The sequence below is a fragment of the Camelina sativa genome, chromosome 13 (genome assembly GCF_030686135.1).
Source record: "Camelina sativa cultivar CO46 ecotype springtype chromosome 13, ASM3068613v1".
NCBI lineage: Eukaryota > Viridiplantae > Streptophyta > Magnoliopsida > Brassicales > Brassicaceae > Camelina > Camelina sativa.
The window spans coordinates 13,904,566-13,925,634 of NC_141892.1; the positions used below are offsets into that span (position 1 = coordinate 13,904,566).

Sequence of the window (21,069 nt, forward strand, 5' to 3'; positions counted from 1 at the left end):
GTGTAACAATAAAACTTAATCTTAAACTTGTGTAAATCCTGACTGTCACAAACAACTGCTCAAATGGCAACGGCGCCAAATTGAAACATATCTTTTTGTAGGTTTGAATACTTATGAATATATGAATGATGCAATCAGACAACAGACACAAACTAAGACCAAAGATATATGATCATGTGGAATGCAAGAGGTTTCAATTACTCTTATGCAGTTGGAGTGTAAGAGATGTCAATCCATAATGAGTATGATGCAAGCAGTCAAGATGTGAACACTTATCTAAATTAAACCAGATATGAAAATGGTTTTGATGTAACAGATTGATGACATAAAAGTAAATGCAGAATGTAAAACTACTGAGAAGACATATTAAATACAAGATAATAACTAAAACTAAGATGTGCAATAAAACAGGGATGAAACTAGAAAGATGAAGGATATAAAGCATGTTTTAAAATTCTAAATTGAATAACTTGGTGTTTCCTTATTAAAGATGAAAGAAGAAAATTCAATTTTTACTATCCTCTAAATTGAATAAACCCCAAATTGGTGTTTACTCTAAAATCATATGTTTTGGATAATAAAGAAACACTAAGTTAGAGTTTTACTGTCCTCTAAAATAATGTTTTGAATACACCCTATAAAAAAATGTTTACTCGATTTGATTTGAGTATCGCTGGTGTTGGGAAAATCATTCGAATTGACCCGACCATAATCATTATTGAGAACCGAATTGAACCAAAACAACCATACTTATTAACCAAATTAATTTTAGATTTTGAGGCACGTGAGATGCGCGTGCTAAGATACACAGCTCTAATCTGAGTCTTTTTTTTTTTTTTTGGGCTATCGCAATTCGCAAAGATCTTTTTGGTTACATTGGATTTCCACTTTTTTGCTTTCTTCTCAGTTCGTCACGATCGGAACATTTTTTTGTGTGTCCGATCTCAAATGCCCAACTCCTCGATTCAGCTATTTCCCTGGTAGCATCGAAGTTGCTCTCTTCTACAAATCTCGAGAGGGTTCCAAGTAACAAAAACATAATGGCTTTGGTGGCGGCTTTGGAGGCGGATCTCCGAGCTCTCTCCGCCGAGGCGCGGCGGAGGTATCCCGCCGTGAAAGATGGAGCGGAGCACGCAATCTTGAAGGTTAGTAATGTACAACTGTACCGTCCGACCTCTGTTACCAATTACGCTTTTCAATTGAGTCTCTTAAGATTGAATTTATTGTCTGATTGGTCAAGTGACTGCCAAAGCATGAATTGTTGAGCTATATCAGTTGAGAGATATCTCTGTTTTCATGTCACTTGGGGTTAAATTACTGAATATGAGGAATTGATTGGCATTTTATATTCTTGAAATCGTTGTTGGAATGTTTCTGATGAATTGAATTGTAAGTTCCTTATAGTATAATCTTTCTTTTCAGCTTCGGTCGTCATCAAGTGCCAGTGATCTCTCAAGTAATGAAGACATTCTTCGGATCTTTCTGATGGCGTGTGGAGTCAGGAATACAAAACTTAGTGTTATAGGACTTTCGTGCTTGCAGAAGCTTATATCTCATGATGCTGTTGAACCTTCATCTCTAAAGGAGATACTTTATACCTTGAAAGATGTAAGTGAAAGTTTCTCTAACTTCTTTATATAATTTGTTCTGTAATGCAACACACAGAATTTGAAGTTACCTGAGGATTGAGATTCATCTCTTGCATTTTCTAGTTATCGTAGATACCTTGTGACAGCCTTTTAAGTCTTTCTGGTACATTAATTTCTGCTAGAGTCATTCTTGTTTCTTCCTCTTTTTTTAGTTATTGGTAAAGGCGAAACCGATTTACATTTCTTGCAAAGCGCTACCTAACTTGGTGTTTCCTAACTTGCAGCATTCGGAAATGGCAGAAGAAAATATCCAACTAAAGACTCTACAAACTATTCTAATAATATTTCAGTCACGACTACATCCAGAAACCGAGGTGATTACAACAAGCAGTGCTGGTAGACTAAATTACATAGTCAGCCAAACATCAGTCCTGATCCTGGTCATTGACATAAGCAGAAGTTAAATGGTTTTAGACATATAACACTAGTGTGCAGATGTCAGGAAATTGATTTTTTGGAGTGACCCATTAATCAAAACCAGTAAACCAAACTGTCTTGTGCTAGTGAAAAATTATTAAATCTCCATCGATCTGCTTCTTTGTGGCTTTGCTATTCGTGAGGCTTAAGCGTCTTTCTTTATTCCAGGATAATATGGTCCTAGGACTAAGTATCTGTCTCAGGCTTCTTGATAATAACCGATCTCCTAGTGTTTACAAGTAAGTTGCTTTTATTTTTCTATTTCTCCTAAGGTATTTTTTTTCTTTTGCTTTTTCTTTTTATTACTTTTTTCAAAATCAATATCCATGATTTGTATTTTTTTTTTTTTTTTTGGTCTCCAGTACGGCTGCAGCTACCTTCAGGCAAGCAGTTGCCTTGATTTTTGATCAAGTGCTTTTGGCTGAGTCCCTTCCTATGCCTAAATATGGTTCTAGCAGCCAAACAGCAAGGACTGGCTCTGTTGCTGGAGATTTGAGTCAGAATAACAATAACTCAGAGTACGTCAGTCCTTATTAATTCTGTCTGACTTACTCTTGTATCTTATTCTTTGCACTGTCTTTACTGTGCAGATAGATTTTTTTTTTGGTTTTGTGGAATTTTGGTTATTTTTACACACAAGTGGGGAATATAAATTCTATATGCTGGTTGGTTTGTGATTTTCTTGATAAAATAAAAGACATAGGCTCTCCATAGAACTCATGGCTATTCAATTGGAACCTTTGGTATTGGGTATTACAGTTGTTTGATATACTAACAGACATATGAAAGCAGGCCCTTGGAAAAGGATGCTATCTGTGGTCGATTGACTACAAGAGACACACTGAGTGAAACTGGAAAACTTGGTCTGCGGTTGCTTGAGGACCTGACAGCCTCAGCTGCAGGTGGATCTGTATATGTTAATTCACTATATTTATTCTGATAATGTATCTCCTCTCCAAATAAGTGTCGTTAAAGGAAAGTTTTCTGAGTTGATTGTTATATTAATGCTTTACAGGCAGCTTGGTTGCGTGTTGCTTCTCTTCCAAGGACCTTTTCCCTCGAGCTAATTGAGTGAGTTGGCAAGTGTTTTTAAAAATGTAATTTGCACATGTTCAAATGACTGAAAATCATGTTTCAAATGCACGAGTTCTCAATTTACTTTGCAGGTTTGTTTTGTCAAACTATATATCAGTTTTTAAGATACTACTTCCCTACGAACAGGTAATGCTATGCTCTTTCCAAGTGCACTTGTTTTCCATCCTTCCATTAGCATGATGGCCTTACTGTAAAAGCTTACCTAATTTTTCATCAGGTTTTGAGACACCAAATCTGTTCCCTTCTGATGACATCACTTCGGACCAGTTCAGAGGTAAAATCATACTTCACTGCCTTTTGTATATTCGTATGCTTCCACGTGATCTAAAAGCATGTCTAAATGTATTTACTCATAAAATTAAGTTTGTTACTGCGCAGCTCGAGGGAGAAATGGTTGAACCTTATTTTCGCCGGTTAGTGCTGCGGTCAGTTGCTCATATTATTCGACTGTATAGCTCGTCTCTCATTACAGAATGCGAGGTACAGTATGCACAAGTTTACATGTTCTCTGTTAACTTTTGTACTATTGACTGCAAAGGAACAAACACATAAAACATGTTGTCTTGTTGACTATGATATTTGCAAGTTTTCTTTACTGATGTGCGTCCATTATTTTCTGCCTGCTCAGGTGTTCCTAAGTATGCTCGTGAAAGCTACATTTTTAGATTTGCCACTGTGGCATCGCATTCTCGTTCTTGAGATTTTGAGGGTAATCATTAATTCCATTATTACTACTTTCACGTGTTTGTTTGATAGTACAAGAGTTTGTGCCACAAGAGTTTGTGCTTAATTTCTTTTCTATTCACATTTCTAAGATCTCTTGTGTATGTGCATTAAATAGGGGTTTTGTGTTGAGGCAAGAACGTTACGGATTCTTTTCCAGAACTTTGATATGTAAGGCTAGTGACTTCTATTTATCCTTGTGATGCACTTAATAATGCAAATTAAGGAGATTAATCTACTGTGTTGTTCTTTCTTCATACTGTGCAGTGGATAATTTTCTAAATTTTAAGAGTTTTTCTCGTGATTCTACCCACTTTTACTGTGAAGTTTCGTTTAAGATCGTAATGCTATGTCTTATAATCACTTTACTATAGAAGTTCTCTGTTAGTCCTGATTTTTCTCTGATTATGTTGCTTATGTGATCTAATGATAAATCTGTCTTTCAAGGCACCCCAAAAACACAAATGTTGTGGAGAGCATGGTTAAAGCGCTTGCTCGAGTTGTTTCTAGCATACAGGTGGGTTTGTAGGGCAAGTTTCCTACAATGTGTTCTGTAGTCAAGATTAGTCACTATTTTTATTTGTTTACCAGTTGGTTTTAAATTAACATTTAGTTTTACTAATTTTGTGCACCAGGAAAGATTGTTTTGGGAGAACTTTAGGAACTATTAAGTGGCTTATTTAGCTTAAGAATTGACATCTAATAACAGGAGTAAATTTTTGGAGCATGACTTAATTTTCGAATTGGTTTTCTTGAAAGTAGTTTCAGGAGACAAGTGAGGAAAGTCTAGCAGCTGTTGCCGGGATGTTTAGTAGCAAAGCTAAAGGTAATTAATTTGATACTATGATGATTATTCATTACCTTTAAGGACCTCAGATTAAGATGAATTTTTACTCCATTCTGATGAAAGATGTCATTAAATATTTCCCCAATGCTATAGGAATTGAATGGATTCTTGACAATGATGCTTCCAGTGCGGCTGTTCTCGTTGCGAGTGAAGCTCATGCAATAACTTTGGCAATTGAAGGCTTACTTGGAGTTGTCTTTACAGTCGCCACGTTGACAGATGAAGCAGTAGACGTTGGGGAGGTAATTAATGCAGGGTTCTCCTCTGCCATTATGCCATATTCTTGCTACTCTTTGCCCGGTTGTCTCTTATCTCTCATAAATTTCCTTGTTCAAACCTCCAGCTTGAATCTCCCAGATACGAGCATCTTCCTTCATCTGATTATGTTGGGAAAACCTCACATCTCTGTATCTCAATGGTAGATTCATTGTGGTTGACTATACTTGATGCATTTTCCCTTATACTATCAAGGTATATAGCCCTTTTCCAGACTATACATTGATTGTGATGAGGCGAGAACTGAGGACTTTGTTTGTTCTAAATGTTCTTGAAGGTCACAAGGAGAGGCAATCGTATTGGAGATACTGAAAGGATATCAAGCATTCACCCAGGTAAATGTAAACCAGATGGAAGTATCTATTTGTGCTGTGGCTGCTAAATGGTGATCCGTAAAAATAAAGTTTCCTTGTTCTACACTTTTTACATTGCCAGTTAAGCTTATGTTGTCGACCTATTCAGAAGATTTGATGAGTATACTTAAATATATCTCTCAGGCATGTGGCATTCTTCATGCTGTAGAACCCTTGAACTCCTTTCTTGCATCGCTTTGTAAATTTACAATCGTTTTGCCAACTGATGCAGAAAGGAAAAGGTATCTTGAAAATTTTGCTATATATCATGTCAAAGCTACTCAATTAATGCAAGCCTGTTAATTTTTTGGTATTTAATTTGTTGTTTCAGCAGCGTCGTACAGTCTCCTGTGTCCAAACGTTCTGAAGCACAGGTTGATCAGAAGGATGTCATTGTCCTGACACCCAAGAATGTTCAGGTACTTAATTCAGTATTCTTTATTCAGTGTCTCATTCTTTCGAAAAAACAAAATCTTCTTTGCCGCTTATCCATTAATAATTAGTTCGTTAAACGTGTTTGGCTGACCTAAGACCGTTTTTGATTATTTTTCAGGCATTGAGAACACTCTTCAACATCGCTCATAGGTTGCATAACGTGTTGGGCCCATCATGGGTGTTGGTGAGTATTTTGCTTCAAGTATGTTCAAGTATGTTCAAGTAATCTATCTCATGATAACGAGAAATCCTAAACGAATACAGGTCCTTGAAACTCTGGCAGCCCTAGATCGAGCTATTCATTCTCCTCATGCAACCACCCAGGTAAATTTGGCAAAATCCCATGTAGGATTCTGTCTTTATGGCTGTATGCTATAGCTTGATTTTTATTATAGTTATTCTACCACAGTATCATTTTATCTTACTCTCTGATGTGTAAATACTCTTATGAATCTTCTAGGGAAGTATAACATTATTTTGTACTTTTAGGAGGTCACAACTGCAGTCCCAAAGCTTACCAGAGAGCCTTCTAGGCAGTACGCCGATTTTAGCATTCTCTCTTCTTTAAATTCTCAGGTAAGCCAGATCAATTTTCTTCTATAATCTATGCCCTTGGATTTCTCTTGTTAATGTCTTCTTGTTGAGATTTCAATGGCTAGAGCTACATAAGGCTCCTTGTTGATGTTCACGGTAGTTTGTATGGGGTTAGCTAGATTCTGCAATTTCTGGTTCTTGACTCATTGCTTTCATCTTCCTAGCTGTTTGAGAGCTCGGCGCTGATGCAAGTGTCTTCTGTTAAATCACTTCTTTCTGCACTCCATATGTTGTCCCATCAATCTATGACAGAAACTTCCGGCAGTGTTTCATCAGCTTCAAGTAAACAAATTGGGAGCATCAGTTTTTCGGTGGACAGAATGATTTCTATACTCGTAAATAATCTTCACAGTATGTTCTGACATCTTCAGAGTATAGTCTGTTTTCCATGCTGTCGCCTTGTCTATTTGTCCAGTCTCTGGATTATTTTTATATTGGTCAATCTAATTTATCTTCGTATGACAGGGGTGGAACCACTATGGGACCAAGTGGTTGGCCACTTTCTTGAGGTGACGAGGCATTCATAATTTTGTTTATTTGCAGGATATCTGACATTGTTCTGGGCTTTACTGACACTTCAACTGCATATTACAGCTTGCTGAGCATTCAAATCAGAACTTGAGAAATATGGCGCTTGATGCCCTGGATCAATCCATATGTTCTGTCTTAGGTTCAGAGCAGTTTGGAGAAGATCCAGCCAGATCAAGAAATGCAACTCTGGATGTGAGATCTCTCTTCACTGTCCTTGTTTAAATTTGAGAGTTTTCCATCTCATGCAAAAAGAACCTAGCTTTGATTTTATCTTTTCCCTTTTTGGTTTTGTTATTCTTCTTAGGTAGAATCAAAGGAAACTCAGTTAAAGTCAGTTGAATGTGCTGTACTATCTTCCCTCAGGGTTCTTTACTTTTCTGCTCAAAAGGCCGATGTTCGAATTGGGTCATTAAAAATTCTCCTTCATATACTTGAGGTATATTATATACACACGATATGAACATTCATCGATCGAGCTTCGTTTACCTTTAATATCTAACGATTTGCTCCTGCATAAATTTTATATCCTCAGAGATGTGGAGAACAGTTGTATTATAGCTGGCCAAGCATTCTTGACATGTTGAGGTATGTTTCCTGCTCCCTTCTGGTGTCTTCCACGCATGTAAAATTGGATTTTCCATTCTATATACTTATCCTACTCCTCGTACATTCTCTTAAGGTCTGTTGCAGATGCATCAGAAAAGGATGTGGCGACCCTTGGGTTCCAGGTAAGTAAAGGGTGACTGCCTGTGGATTCAATAAAAGTTTTAGTGTATGACCTTAGTCCATCGCTTACTGATGCCTTGTCACTGATACCTTGTTTGTTCCTCCAGAGTCTCCGGGTTATTATGAGTGATGGACTTCCTACTCTTCCGGAAGACTGTCTCCATGTGTATGATCCTTTCTCAGTTATAATTACTATGCTTCATATTATACCCGTTGATACTTAGTTGTTAGAGATGCAACATATTACTAGTTTTTATGAGATGGTGGTTAATGATGTTAATATTTCAGGTGCATAGACGTTACTGGAGCTTATAGTGCACAGAAGACTGATCTGAATATAAGTCTGACAGCCATTGGTCTGTTGTGGACTTTGACTGATTTCGTAGCAAAGGGACTCCACCATGGGTCTCTAGCGGACAAAGGATTGGGTAAATTAGTTTCAAATCCTCGTCTGCACTTCTCACCTCAAGAAGCTATATATATAAAATATTTAGTAAGCTGAGCTGTTCCTGCAGGATTCAATAATGCAGATTCCACTCCACATCAAACAAATGGTGAGGACGGGGAAGGCCATATGATCAGCAATTCGAACAACTCAGATTATGAAGCTCGAAGACAAGTGGTCAATCATGAGAAATTGCTGTTTTTAGTCTTTTCGTTAATTCAGAAACTCGTGGATGACGAGCGACCAGAGGTCTTTTCATCGACCACCGTTTTATGTTAATTTTTATTTTCTTGGAAAGTTGGTGCCCCATCAAGCTTTTTTTTTCATTGCTATCAAATTTTCCAGGTCAGGAATTCAGCTGTGAGGACATTTTTTCAAATATTAGGAAGTCATGGGAACAAACTTTCAAAAAGCATGTGGGAGGATTGTCTATGGAATTATATCTTCCCGATGTTGGATGGCGCCTCTCACAAGGTGAGGAAAGTGATTCGAGAAATTCATTTTAGAAGACTCTTCTGACAGGTGAATCCTCATTTGTAGGCTGCAACATCATCAAAGGACGAATGGCAAGGGAAAGAAATCGGTACTCGAGGAGGGAAGGCAGTGCACATGCTTATACATCATAGGTGACAAAAGGAATTCTCTTTGTGTGGATGTCTTCTGCATTTTCCTTCTCTTTCTTATAGTCTTGGATGCCTGAATAGCTCATTTATTTCAAAAAACATTTACCAGTGCCCACCACTGAACCTTGCCATCCATTTTCTGATCTGCAGTCGCAATACAGCCCAGAAGCAGTGGGATGAAACATTTGTCCTTGTCCTTGGAGGGATAGCCCGCCTCTTTCGGTCTTATTTTCCTCTTCTCGAAAGCCTACCTAACTTCTGGTCAGGTGAGAGAATTGTCATTTGCCTTGACTGTAGTGCTTATTGTTTAGGAGAGGCTGAAATTTTGTGGAACTTTCTACTTCTGTAGGATGGGAGTCTTTGCTTGCTTTTGTTAAGAACAGCATTTTCAATGGGAGCAAAGAGGTATCACTTGCAGCGATAAATTGTCTGCAGACAGCTGTTGTGTCCCACTGTGTCAAGGTAACAGCGCTATATGAAAAATCTATGAGTTACTAAGTTACTATAGACACCGTCATAACTATGTTTCACTCTTTAAACTTAACCCTTTCATGAATCAGGGAAACTTGCAACTCCGATATCTTAATTCGGTACTGGACGTGTATGAGCTTGTTTTCCAGAAGTCATCGAGTTACACAGGCGACACAGCAACCAAGGTGAAACAAGAGATTCTGCATGGTTTAGGTAATTCAGTTTTTTTCAATGAAATATCTGCATTTTGGTTTACGAAAATGAACAATTTTAGTAAATAGAAATGCCTGAAACAAAGGTGTTCTTCTTTGCATGACAGAATTTGGATCTTACTCTTTCCTTTTTCTTTCTCGTCCAATGTTTTGACAGGTGAACTATACGTGCAATCACTGAAGATGTTTGATGATAAAATGTACATGCAATTGTTGGGAATTGTAGACTTAGCTATAAAACAGGCCATCATAAATAGTGAAAATTTTGAAAGTGAATATGTAAGTCTGTTCTCTCATTATTCATCCTTTACCTTCTTCTTCTTCTTCCTCTCAAGTACTAAGTCTCAAAACTTGGCTTCCTGCATCTCATTCTTCCATTGATTATTCAAGGGACATGTACCCCCTGTACTACGTCATGTTTTGGAAATCTTGCCCTCTTTGGGTCCTCCTGAGCACCTTTCGTCAATGTGGCTAATCCTGCTAAGAGAGTTTTTGCATTATCTTCCACGGGTTGATTCTGTTCTGCCAAATGAGGAAGGTGAGATTGAGATAAACCACATATAGGTCACTGTGCAAGTAAGTACTTGATGTTAATTTACTCTCAACAAGTCTTTATCTAATATTCTTTTATCATTTCACCCAGGCAGTGAAGTTTTGGAACATAAAGCTGATGCTTCGTCTGAAACAATTCCAACCACAAGAATTACGACTAATATGTTTGCAGAAAAACTGATACCTGCCTTGGTAGAGCTTCTCCTTCAAGCTCCTGCAGTTGAGAAGTATATCCTGTTTCCCGATTTCATTCAGAACCTGAGAAGGTAAAATAAACTCATTGTATACCCTTTATTGATTACGATAGGCATTGTGCAAATGGGTTGGCTCTTCTCACCTCAAAAGTCTCATAACATGAGTTTCGAAAGGGAATCATGGGTTGTTTGCTTAATCTAGTCAACCCAAACCTCCCCTTTTCCTCTCTCATGTTCCATGTCCCTGCCCAGAATTGCTAAAATAAATGGTTCTTGAATTTCTGTAGATTGGTTGAGTTATCATGTCTATATTCCTTCTGTTGTGTCTGGGAGAAGTGTGTACAAAAAACTAAAGGATCATTTTGATTTTCAGGTGCATGATGACAAGACGAGACAATCCAGATGGTTCACTCTGGAAGGTAGCAGCTGAGGGCTTCAACCGTTTACTTGTTGAAGATGTGAAATTATGTTCTGTGGGTGGTGACACAGACCTAAAAATTAGCAAAACAGCTAGAATACGCATTTGGAAAGAAATTGGAGATGTTTACGATATATTCCTTGTTGGTTATTGTGGGCGTGCACTTTCTTCAACTTCTCTCCCTGCTGCAGCACTCAAAGCCAATGAGACCCTTGAGATGGCCTTTTTAAATGGTCTTGGCGATATCATTCTTATGTCGACCATTGATGCACCTCGAGAAGTGAGTAGCTTGAATTTCATGTAAATCGTTCTCTGTTATCCTAATGTCTGAGTTATTTTTGTGCTGTGTCCACTTCTTGAATAAACAGGTCCTGGAGCGGCTTGTTTCAACCCTAGATCGCTGTGCATCACGTACATGCTCATTGCCTGTTGAAACTGTAGAGCTTATGCCTGCCCACTGTAGTAGATTTTCCTTGACATGCTTACAAAAGTTGTTTTCCTTGAGCAGGTAATATCGCCTTGAGCATATTCATGATCATAAGCCTATTCCTTTAATTTTTTTATTGCTTCTTCTCCAAAGACACTAGTATTTCATACTTTGATAATATGATAGAGCTTGCTCCTCTAAAAAATCCCTCCTCGACATTAGTTGGGTATTTTGAATCAAACACATATAACAATATGTAGACAAATCATAGAGAGAGACTTCAGGCGCATTGCCATTCCTCTGCAGAAGATTAGAAATGTCCATGAATAGTGATTTGGTACCCATTCTTACACTCATGTTTAACAAACCGATATCATTTACTTTTTTTAGTTTCAGCTCTGAAACCAAGGAGTGGCACTCCACAAGAACAGAAGTGAGCAAAATCTCTATCATCACGCTAATGGCCAGATGTGAATTCATTTTGAGTAGATTTTTAATCGACGAGAATAATCTAGGTAAGGGTCTCCATTTTCTTTAAATTCTAACATCTTCTTTGCTTGCCATTCCTTAATCTGTGGTTATCTTTATGACAGGCAACCGTCCGATCCCAACAGCTAGACTTGAAGAGATTATCTTTACTCTCCAAGAACTTGAGCACCTCAGCATTCATCCTGAGGTTGCATCTGTTCTTCCGTTGCAACCTTACCTGAAAACCATCCTACGCGAAGATAACCGCGACACCGGTGCGCACCTACTTGTTCTTTTTCCCTCCCTGTGCGAGCTTGTGTTGTCAAGGTAATATTGCTTCTTCAGTTGCAGTTTGTCGTTCGAAACAAAAAAGGGTGACAAAATCTCTGTACGGTCACTAAAAACTCAGATCTCAACCCATCAAATTCAATAGTGGGGAAATTCTGTTACTAAAAGATCCTATCAAATTTTGATTTTGAGAGTTTTGTTTTCACCAGGGAAACGCAGGTGAGGGAGTTGGTGCAAGTTTTACTACGAGCAGTTGCTATGGAGCTTGGCCTAGAAAAGGTTAGTCTATCTAGCTGATGGTAGTAGATTGGAATGTTTCTCAGGAGATTGGAGCTCTAAACTTTCTCTTCTTACGCTAGATTGTTGAGAGAAAATTTTGGTTCTCTACCACATAGGTTGTATTCTTTGTTTTAGCTTGTACCGAATTACCTGTGTGCTGTTTTAACATGGGAGTGTGCTTCATTCTTTCCCGCTGATGTTACAATACGCCATTCCCCGAGATTTTATGTATGTCGGTCCAACAAAGTATTCTGTTAACTGATTCAGAGAACCATGGTTCGATTGTCAACCCTGTCTGGACCAGTCAAACCTGCTTTCATTTATTTGATCCATTTTCTTTTTGACAATGTTTGTTTTAACTTGTTTTATTTTCATTCTGATTTTGTTGGATATTCTTTGAATTAATTTTGGGTTTAGATGTAGTTTATACGTAAATTAAATATGTATAATTAAAAAAAATCAAAATCAAAATCTTATAGACATCGACATATATACACATTGTAGTCAGTTTATATAAACTTGGCTACCAAGAAAGAAGAATGGGTATCACTTGGCCTGATTAATTCGAGCAGCAGCAGCGACGGAGGCAGCCACGCCGGTTGGATAAGTAGTAAGATGAGGATCGTTCCTCATCTCTGCGCCTGTCACTCCCTCTGCGTCTTTTCTTGTTGCTGCTTTGTCTGACGGTAATTTACTACTTGCGCCCTTTCAAAACCATTGTACCCCACAAAGGAGAAAAAATCGTTAGAACCCACAAATGTAAGAAACAAACACGTACATGGATCAATGTTTTTGCACATGTCTACTCACAGTGAGAACGTCAGCGAGCGTAGTCTTTTCGTCTTCGGAGGTGACCCGAGAATTAAGAGTGGCGGCTGATTGAGCCGAGGCTGCAACCCCGCCAGGCATGATGTTGGTCCGTCCCGTAGCTCTAACCTCGGCTGCTTGTATGGCAGCTGCGTCACTCCATTCAACGGGCTTATTACCTGCTGTGAGAACCGCTGCCTCTAGAGCCTCTCCAATCGTTATGGTTCCTTCCGATGCTGAAGCCACCTTTTTCTTGTTTACTTCTCCCTCCACCTACAAATGTAACGTTCTAATTACGTGAATTATATATAATTAGAACATATGGTTAGAAAAATATATATGATTTGAAAAATGGACCTTTTCACCGGAGGCATCGGCGACAACACATTTCTTTTTGTCCTCGGCTGCATTAATACCTCCAACCGCCGCCGGAACCTTTTCAGCCTCTCCTTTTCCGTCAGCGCAATCTATAAGTTTCTCTAGTTGTTCTTGGCTCATCTTTTATTCTCAAACCTGATATTTTTTTCTGAGCGATATTTATATTTGTAATGTTCAGAATTTATATTAGTTTTGCATGAGCCATTCAATTCTGTGACTTATCTTAGAAAGGTGCTCCTCAACTTTCTCTGATTTTTTATTTTTTTTTAATTTTAATCTAACTTCTTCTAAAATATTCTTTTTAAGAAAGTTATTAAAAACCAAACAAAACACAACCATTTTATAGAGAAAGAGAAAAAACGTTTCCTTGTTCAAATCAAACTTTTCTTCACTTGGCACTGGCGAGCTGGGAACGGATAAGCTTGGCGGCATCAACCATGTTCTTGAGGGCGGGCTTAACCTCAGTGTACTTACGGGTCTTAAGACCACAGTCAGGGTTAACCCAAAGGATGTTCTGCTCTAAGACAGCAAGCATCTTGTTCACCCTGTCTAGGATTTCCTCAGAAGATGGTATTCTTGGAGAGTGGATGTCGTACACTCCTGGACCGATTCCGACACCGTACTTCACTCCCTCACGGAACACAGAGAGAAGCTTCTCATCAGATCGGGAGTTCTCAATGGTGATAACATCAGCATCCATGTCGATGATGGAGTGTATGATGTCATTGAAGTGGGAGTAGCACATGTGAGTGTGGATCTGATTCATATTATTCTTCTTTCTCTCTCCTCCCTCTCCTTTCTCTTCTCTCTACGATTCTGTTCGTCCTAATCGCCCTCAAAAAAATATTGAACCCGCCGGTGACCGGCGTCCGGTGGCTTCACGTCGGTGCTCTCCCTTCTCCTTTCTGCCCCTGTTTCTCTTTTTTCTTTTGCTTCTTCTAATTTTGCGGCAAAGTGCTGAGTTCGAGGTAGAAAGATCTCAAATCTGTTTTTGCGTTGTCGTCGGCATGAAAAGAGGACGTGACGGAGCTTGAAGACGGCACTAGATCTTCTTCTTTCAGCCTTCGGCTTAGGTTTTCCCGGCGCGATTTCCGTCTGGATGAATCGATTTTATCTCTCTCTTGCGGCTCTTCGTGGTGGCAACTTTCTGGTGCGGAGCTTCATGGTGGGGAGTCTCTCAGTAGCTGTTCAGAGCGGCTGCGGCGGTGGTGTTGTGGAGGTTTCAGAGCGGATCATTTGAGGTTTTGATGTGGCTCTGTTGGTGGCTCAATTTTTGTTGCCTTGTGTGTCGCTGTTTGTTGTCTGTTGTTTTTTTGTTCAGGCTGCGACTTTAGCGAAGTGGGAGGAGTTAATGAGACATGGTGATTAAAATCGTGAAAGACGATTGCGCGGCCACTTTGGTTCTAGCTTTTGTCTCCCCTCGGGGAAGTGTGTAGGGGAATATGATGTTGTGAGTAAGGTGGAGCCGGCTTCTTCATCTCTCGTGCTAGCAGCAACATTGGATTCTGATGAGCATTTCCCAAGCCGCTAGTGTTGTCACCTGATTAATCAATGGTGGTTCCGGTCTATGGTTTTTAACCATATTTTTCTAGTGTTTTCGTGATCGAGAAAGCTGTAGGTACTAGGTTTGAAGACTGCCTTGATTGCATACGCTCGCGGCAATTTCGAGTTCATGTTGCGCTCTGCATTTGTCTTTCTCTATAGTGGTTTCTTTCGTCTCATCTTACCCTGCTTTGTTGTGTGTGTTTGCTTGTTATTGTTCTTATTTTTTGCATTATAGTTTTTTGGTCTTTTTCTGCCAACTGTATTTTTCTGTGACAGAAAAATTGGTATAAAACTTAATCTTTTACCAAAAAAAAAAAACTTTCTCAGATTTTGGTCTCTTAATTTAGCCATTAAAGAATCAAACATATCTATAGTTCGGTTTGATTAATTTCGTTTCGATTAAAAACAAACCGACAATTAAACCAGTACGATCCGGTTTAGCTTACTAGATCACTCTCGGTTAGGGTTTCGAAGTTGCAGTCTCTCTCACTTCCTTCTTCTTTCCCCATTCACAAAATCGTGAAAAGAAGAACGAAAAAAAAAAAACTTCGCCTACTCGCCGCAACGTCGCCGCAACCAACTTACTTTTGCTCACCGTCTCGCCGGAGTTTCGACAATCTCAGGTTTTCTCTTGTCTCCATGATTCAAAATTTTGCGATTTAGGGTTTTTAATTGAATCAGTTTTTTTTTTGTGATTCAATCTTGTAATTAGCTTCGCTCTTACTCTAAGTGTTTGATTGATCAACAGAGAGAAGAAGAAGAAGAAGAAGGAAAGAGAATGAATCAGAACGCTAATGTACCGGTAGAAGTGATTGGTGATGAGGAGGTGGCCATGCTGCACGAAGGAATCGGTTTGATACTTTCGCGGTGGACTGCTATGAGAGCCGCCGTCGAAAACGGTTGGGGCGGCAAAAATTCTCAAGCGAAAGCTGAGAACACCATCTCCCAAATTTTCGATCATTTCACCTTATCAAAAGGTTGGTTTCTTCTTTTTTTTTAATTCTCCTTAGTTGTGTGTTCCCTCACTCCAATGGTTGAATTCTGAATTACGATTACTAGTTCTGCAATGGTTGGGTTGGTTTGTAGATCCAATGGACTATGATCGGTTAGTTGATATTCTAGAGAATGGTCTTAATGAGCTTAATACAGAGGCTGATGATGGAAGCCCCGAAGAGGTATATATGTATACTATTTCTTTTGGAATTACGATTACTAGTTCTGCAAAGGTTGGTTTGTTCTCTTGTTTTGGGCTACTGAGAGTGTTTTACTTGCTATGCAATTGAAAGGTGACAGAGTCACTACTGGATTTGTACCAAGAATGCTGTGTTGGTAACTTCCAAATGGTTGAGAAACTAAGGGCTACTAAAGTTAAGGCGAAAGCAAGTGTTGTCAAGGTTGGTGGTTCTTTCTAGTTTCATTTTACTTCTTTTAATGCTGTCTTGTTGCTTTCACATTCCTGAGTCACTAATAGTAAAGCTCATGTCTAAGCAAGATATTGTCTGTAGTAATATTAGATATCCAGTACCCTTCTTGGAAATCCATGTCTGTTTGTTTTTTTTTGCTAGGGTATTTCAAAATTTTACTACATATGTTTGGTTCCTCGTACACATCTAGCTGGGTTATTTCAGAGTTTCCCAGAGTTAGAATTGAGTGTCTTATACCAATTCTTGTATTGTAGGTTGCAAATGGTAATGATGAGGATGATGAGGAAAGCGATCACGACGATGATGATGAGGATACTAGCATGAATGATGATCAAACCACAGACATGATGGTGGATGCATCTGAGAACAGCTCAAGCCGTAAACCAGAAGCCATGCCCGTTGATGAAGCAGCAGCTGATGATGGCTGGACGGTAGTTCCATCTAGAAAAAACAAGGGAAAGAAAAATTAACCGGTCTAGGTTCCCAAGGTGTTATGTAATTTTAACAAAAGTTATTTGGAAAAATAGACACTTTTCAAAACATAATTGTAAAATTAGTACAATCACTATTTACAATTAGCAAATTCTACATTTTTTACTGTTTTCTACTGCTCACATGACCTTTCCCTCATCAACATTTTATATTTACAACAATGCCGTTGAGACTTTGATTTTTTTTTTCTAATATATGCTCCCTACAATCTTAAAAACAAAATGCTGGGTAATTAAAATTGATTTTTTTGAAAATTTTCAAAATGTATAAAAATTTCTGTTTTTTTTTTCTTTATAATTAGATATATTTTTTGTTTGATAATTTTATTTGATAACGTTAAATATTTTTTACAAATTTTGTATCCGTACACATTAATAAGTATATAGATGTATGTACACATTATTAAGTGTACAGATGTCCGTACACATTATTAAGTGTACAGATGTATGACACATTATTAAGTGTACATATGTAATTTGTGTAATTTGTTTAATTCTTAGGGCTTAAGATATTTGTATCACAATGGTTTTGTTCAAATTACATATGTACATTTAATATTGTGTGTTTGTAAACTTAATAAAGTGTATAGACATCAGTACACTAAATAAAGTGTACGGATACATAAGATGTATATAATATATATAAAAATTATGAAATAAAATTCTTGTAAAGAAGAAATATAGATTTTTTGTATCTAAAAAAAATTCTAAAAAAAATTATATTAACAATTATTTAAATAATTATGATTGAAAGAAAAAAAAAACTTTATTTCACACCCACACACATACTCCTTTTGGTAATCTTCTCATCTAACCCTATGTACCACAATCTCTCATATCTCACACATTCTCTATTACACAACACCTAGTTTTCTAATTTTGAATAGTAAATGTATTAGTTTGCCAATTAAGTTTTCAAAATGTACTAGTATGGAAACAAACCCTTTTAACAACAGTTTTGGTTGTTTATTTATATAATATATAGATAGCACTCTATAGCTTGTCTCTCTCTAAACAAAATCAGAAGGTTATGTAATGGTTTTTTGCACTCAAAATTTGCTTTGCATTCTCTCACTCACTTGGAAATTCTATGGTCTTAAGCAATGCATCAGATTTCTCTCTGTTTCATGTAATCGTTATTGTAATGAAAGGAAGCAAAAGGTTGAAACAATGATATTCAGTAACATGTAAAATACAAAAATGGAAAAATGGGAACAAAACAAAAATTATTCTTTCGGAGGATACTCTGCGGGGAAACTAGTTTTGCACAATAGTGCGTACATGAGAAAAGAGAAAACTCTAGCTCTTAGCTTGTTTTACATAGAAGTCAACATGACAATTGCCGATGCAGAAACGAAAAGGGACCGTATCCGGAGTGACGTTGTTCTTGTGTGAGGAGTTCACTAATGTTGACTGGGCAGAAGAGAGAACTGGTACCAATTCATGACGAAAGACGAGATGGAGATTGATCTTTCTGAACCCTCTGACTCAGAAGACGAAGGCACAAATGATCCAAGTGGTTAGAGACCTAGAGAGTTCAGCTTAAGAATCGAGGTTCTCATGGTATTGTATGATGATGCTAAACGTATTGATTGCCATGTATATATACTAGGTTTTCACTGCCGTGTAAATTTTAAATTATTGTATTTTAAATAATAATTTTTAATTTATTTAGTTTTCAAATTTCAAATTAATTAACTTTTGTCTAATATTTTTATAATTTTGTTAAAAGTATTTTTTCTTCTTCTTACGTCATTTTAGAACCTAATTACATTAAATTTGTTATTCGATATAATATAAAATTTTAAAACATATAGTTTTGTTTTCTAGAATTAAACAGAGGTATATGTCCATATGATATGTTAGTGTATATTTTTATGTGTATACATTTTTCTTTTTTGGAATATTAAGAATGTGTTATAGTATGTGTAATATTTTGTAGTTCATATACTAAATAATTTATAAGTTAATTTTTCAAACTATGATTACAAATCTATAGTATATGAAATAAACTAATAGTTTTAGTGTTGGTTCTATAGTCCAAACCCGTCATGCTAGGCGGGTCACACAACATGTTCAAATAATTTTAATCCGCAAAAACTCATCATACGAAATCCGTGAAAGTAAAATTATTATGTGAGGTTAAAATTCACTTTTTATCAAATCAATTTTTCAAATTTTTATCAAGTAAAATATAAATTTTACAACTAAATGTTTAATTAAAATCTATATCTTATTTGATACATGAAAGATCAAATATAATAACTAAAAGACTCATTAGTATTTTCATGATTTTGGTACTTTATATATAATAATTATATCTATATAATCTAATATTTTTGGATTTTCACCAATATATCACATTAATATAGACATACACGGATAACAATAGTTGTTGATCCCTTTTTCTTTGGCGAGATAGACACGACATAACTTCATTTTCAAGAGGCTTTGGGATGTCAAAATAACTTAAATGTCACATTTTTTGTGCTTGCATCTTAGGTTTTCTGATAAGAAAGTCACAAAATACAAAAAAAAAAAAAAATAGAGACACAAAAAAAAAATTGTTAGAAATAATTCTATTTTGAAATCGAGCACTTTAATTACCATCGGCATAAACACAACATCATTGTCAATCAATAATCAACATACGAAGAATAACAAAAGGGAGATTCTCAAAAATAGCACAAAAATAAGTTTTTTTCCAAACTTAGCACAACATCTCTCAAATTCCAAAAGTAGCACTAATTAATCTTTTAAAATTAAATCCTAAATTCAAAATACTAAACCATACACTTCAAAACTATACCCTAAATGTGAAATTGAGAACCCAAACTTAAAATACAAAATTCTAAAAATTAATTTTAAATATTTTAATGTGTTAACTAGTGCTATTTTTGGAAATTTATAGAATGTGTGCTTTAGTTGTACATAAAATTTGTTTTAGTGTCATTTTAGGGTATTTCTCATAACAAAATCTATAAAAAAATATATGCTTTGAAGATCTAAACTAGAGAAAGAAACGTAAAATCGTTCTAGTATAATGTGTTCTTCTTTTTTACTAATGGGAAGATATATAGCGGATCAAAAAGATTAGGAGGATTAGTTTTAAATACATAATAAAAATAAATTTGTGAGAAGGCAATATTTTTATATTTTATTATCATTCGGTCATTCCTTGAATAAAATATCAAGTTGAATGGTAAATATGTTTGTTACCTTCTAAAATCATACAATTAGTTTTTTTGAACAATTACACTGTAATTAATGGCATTTGCAATTATGTAAAACAATTACACCAAAATTAATGGCATTTGTAATTATGTTTGTTACCTTTTAAAACACTTAGTTTCTATATAAAAAATCGAATATAGGTTGAATTAATTTATTTTTTTAATTAATTATTTAATGCCAATGACCTGCTTGTAAATAAATTCCAATTCCAGTATTTATTTGCTAAATGTCTCCAAAATTTTATATATTGATTATTTTATGAATTATGCAGGGGGATGTGATCAACCTCGCCGAGTATGCCTCTGATATTTTTTGTAAATGCAGCTAGTAAATTAAATAAGGAAGGATGGTGTCACACTAATCTATATATAATAGCAAATCTATTTTTAAAGGTCTGCTAAATCTAACGGTTTAGATAAAAAGAAGATAGATCTTACGGTTGAAAATATTTTTTTCTTCTCACCCCTTTGCAGCCAAGGATTGCATCCACACGTTCACACTGTTTCGTTCAAGTATCACACTCCTTTGCTGTCTCATATATTGTGAACTGCTTCGTTAAGCATCAACTTCGGTTAGATGTCTTGCTTGTGCTCCAAGATCTTCTCATCCATCATTAGCATAAAACAAAATGGCTTTAAAGGTTAAACTCTTCATCTAAAAACAAAAATACTAATAACCAATACATAAAAATGTACTCTTTGTTTCTATCACTTGTACAAAAAAAAAAAAAAACACCTTTACAATGCACCTGCTGACAAATGAAAAGGCAATATAAAGAAAAACTTACTAGATGTGATGACCAAAATGAAAACCAAGAGTGAGAGCTTGAGAGAAGCGTTCTTCATTTTCAAATTTGCTTTTTAACTTCAAAACTTCAAGCCTCGTTAAAGTTTGCTACGTGTCCCTAGGATTTAGCTGTACGTTTATAAAGTGGTAAACTACAAAATCTAGAACAATTAGTCAAAATTTAAACATTATTACTTAAATTGGATCATTTGGTTTTTTAGTAGAAAATCATACCATATAGTTTCAAGATTTTAGATAACACACGTAATTAGAAAACAATTGACTAGAAAAGTATACCATAAAAATTGAAATTTTATACTCAAAACACAATATTAAAAAAGATGCAGATAATAAATATAGACATATCACCGTCTATTACGA

General features: G+C 36.4%; 3 protein-coding genes and 1 pseudogene across 14 annotated transcripts; 2 read left to right on the forward strand and 2 right to left on the reverse strand.

Moving 5' to 3' along the window:
* Positions 1-777: 777 nt before the first annotated feature.
* On the forward strand, positions 778-12,370 carry LOC104736797 (uncharacterized). Of its 11 annotated transcripts, none has more exons than XM_087480868.1 (44): positions 778-1,145; positions 1,423-1,608; positions 1,874-1,963; positions 2,235-2,305; positions 2,429-2,584; positions 2,859-2,976; positions 3,082-3,137; positions 3,233-3,287; positions 3,379-3,435; positions 3,540-3,641; positions 3,790-3,870; positions 4,003-4,055; positions 4,332-4,401; positions 4,647-4,710; positions 4,825-4,973; positions 5,075-5,202; positions 5,285-5,342; positions 5,505-5,602; positions 5,692-5,779; positions 5,914-5,979; positions 6,060-6,119; positions 6,285-6,371; positions 6,554-6,740; positions 6,855-6,898; positions 6,984-7,112; positions 7,225-7,356; positions 7,453-7,505; positions 7,600-7,648; positions 7,754-7,812; positions 7,935-8,074; positions 8,162-8,340; positions 8,437-8,565; positions 8,632-8,717; positions 8,865-8,980; positions 9,064-9,176; positions 9,275-9,398; positions 9,555-9,676; positions 9,788-9,935; positions 10,041-10,215; positions 10,517-10,841; positions 10,930-11,069; positions 11,379-11,503; positions 11,582-11,783; positions 11,954-12,370. In XM_087480868.1, exons 1-44 carry the CDS (start codon positions 1,041-1,043, stop codon positions 12,039-12,041), a joined length of 4,863 nt encoding a protein of 1,620 aa, XP_087336994.1. In that variant the 5' UTR covers positions 778-1,040; the 3' UTR covers positions 12,042-12,370. The 11 variants fall into 11 exon arrangements, 7 of the variants coding, with proteins under 7 accessions (XP_087336994.1, XP_087336995.1, XP_087336996.1 ...); XM_087480869.1 differs by having other exon boundaries at positions 5,695-5,779; XR_015577751.1 differs by having other exon boundaries at positions 789-1,145; positions 8,865-8,975.
* Positions 12,371-12,446: 76 nt separating this feature from the next.
* LOC104736798 (late embryogenesis abundant protein 47-like) lies at positions 12,447-13,419 on the reverse strand. Its single transcript, XM_010456858.2, has 3 exons — positions 13,188-13,419; positions 12,834-13,103; positions 12,447-12,728 (listed from the first exon to the last, which is right to left on the reverse strand). Exons 1-3 carry the CDS (start codon positions 13,326-13,328, stop codon positions 12,570-12,572), a joined length of 570 nt encoding a protein of 189 aa, XP_010455160.1. The 5' UTR covers positions 13,329-13,419; the 3' UTR covers positions 12,447-12,569.
* A 36-nt stretch (positions 13,420-13,455) lies between these two features.
* Positions 13,456-16,779, forward strand: LOC147929530 (uncharacterized). Of its 2 annotated transcripts, none has more exons than XM_087480876.1 (5): positions 13,456-15,376; positions 15,502-15,730; positions 15,840-15,928; positions 16,040-16,147; positions 16,432-16,779. In XM_087480876.1, exons 2-5 carry the CDS (start codon positions 15,532-15,534, stop codon positions 16,645-16,647), a joined length of 612 nt encoding a protein of 203 aa, XP_087337002.1. In that variant the 5' UTR covers positions 13,456-15,376; positions 15,502-15,531; the 3' UTR covers positions 16,648-16,779. The 2 variants fall into 2 exon arrangements, with proteins under 2 accessions (XP_087337002.1, XP_087337001.1); XM_087480875.1 differs by having other exon boundaries at positions 13,553-15,376; positions 15,813-15,928.
* LOC104736799 (5-methyltetrahydropteroyltriglutamate--homocysteine methyltransferase 1 pseudogene) lies at positions 13,597-13,908 on the reverse strand (annotated as a pseudogene).
* Positions 16,780-21,069: the final 4,290 nt, after the last annotated feature.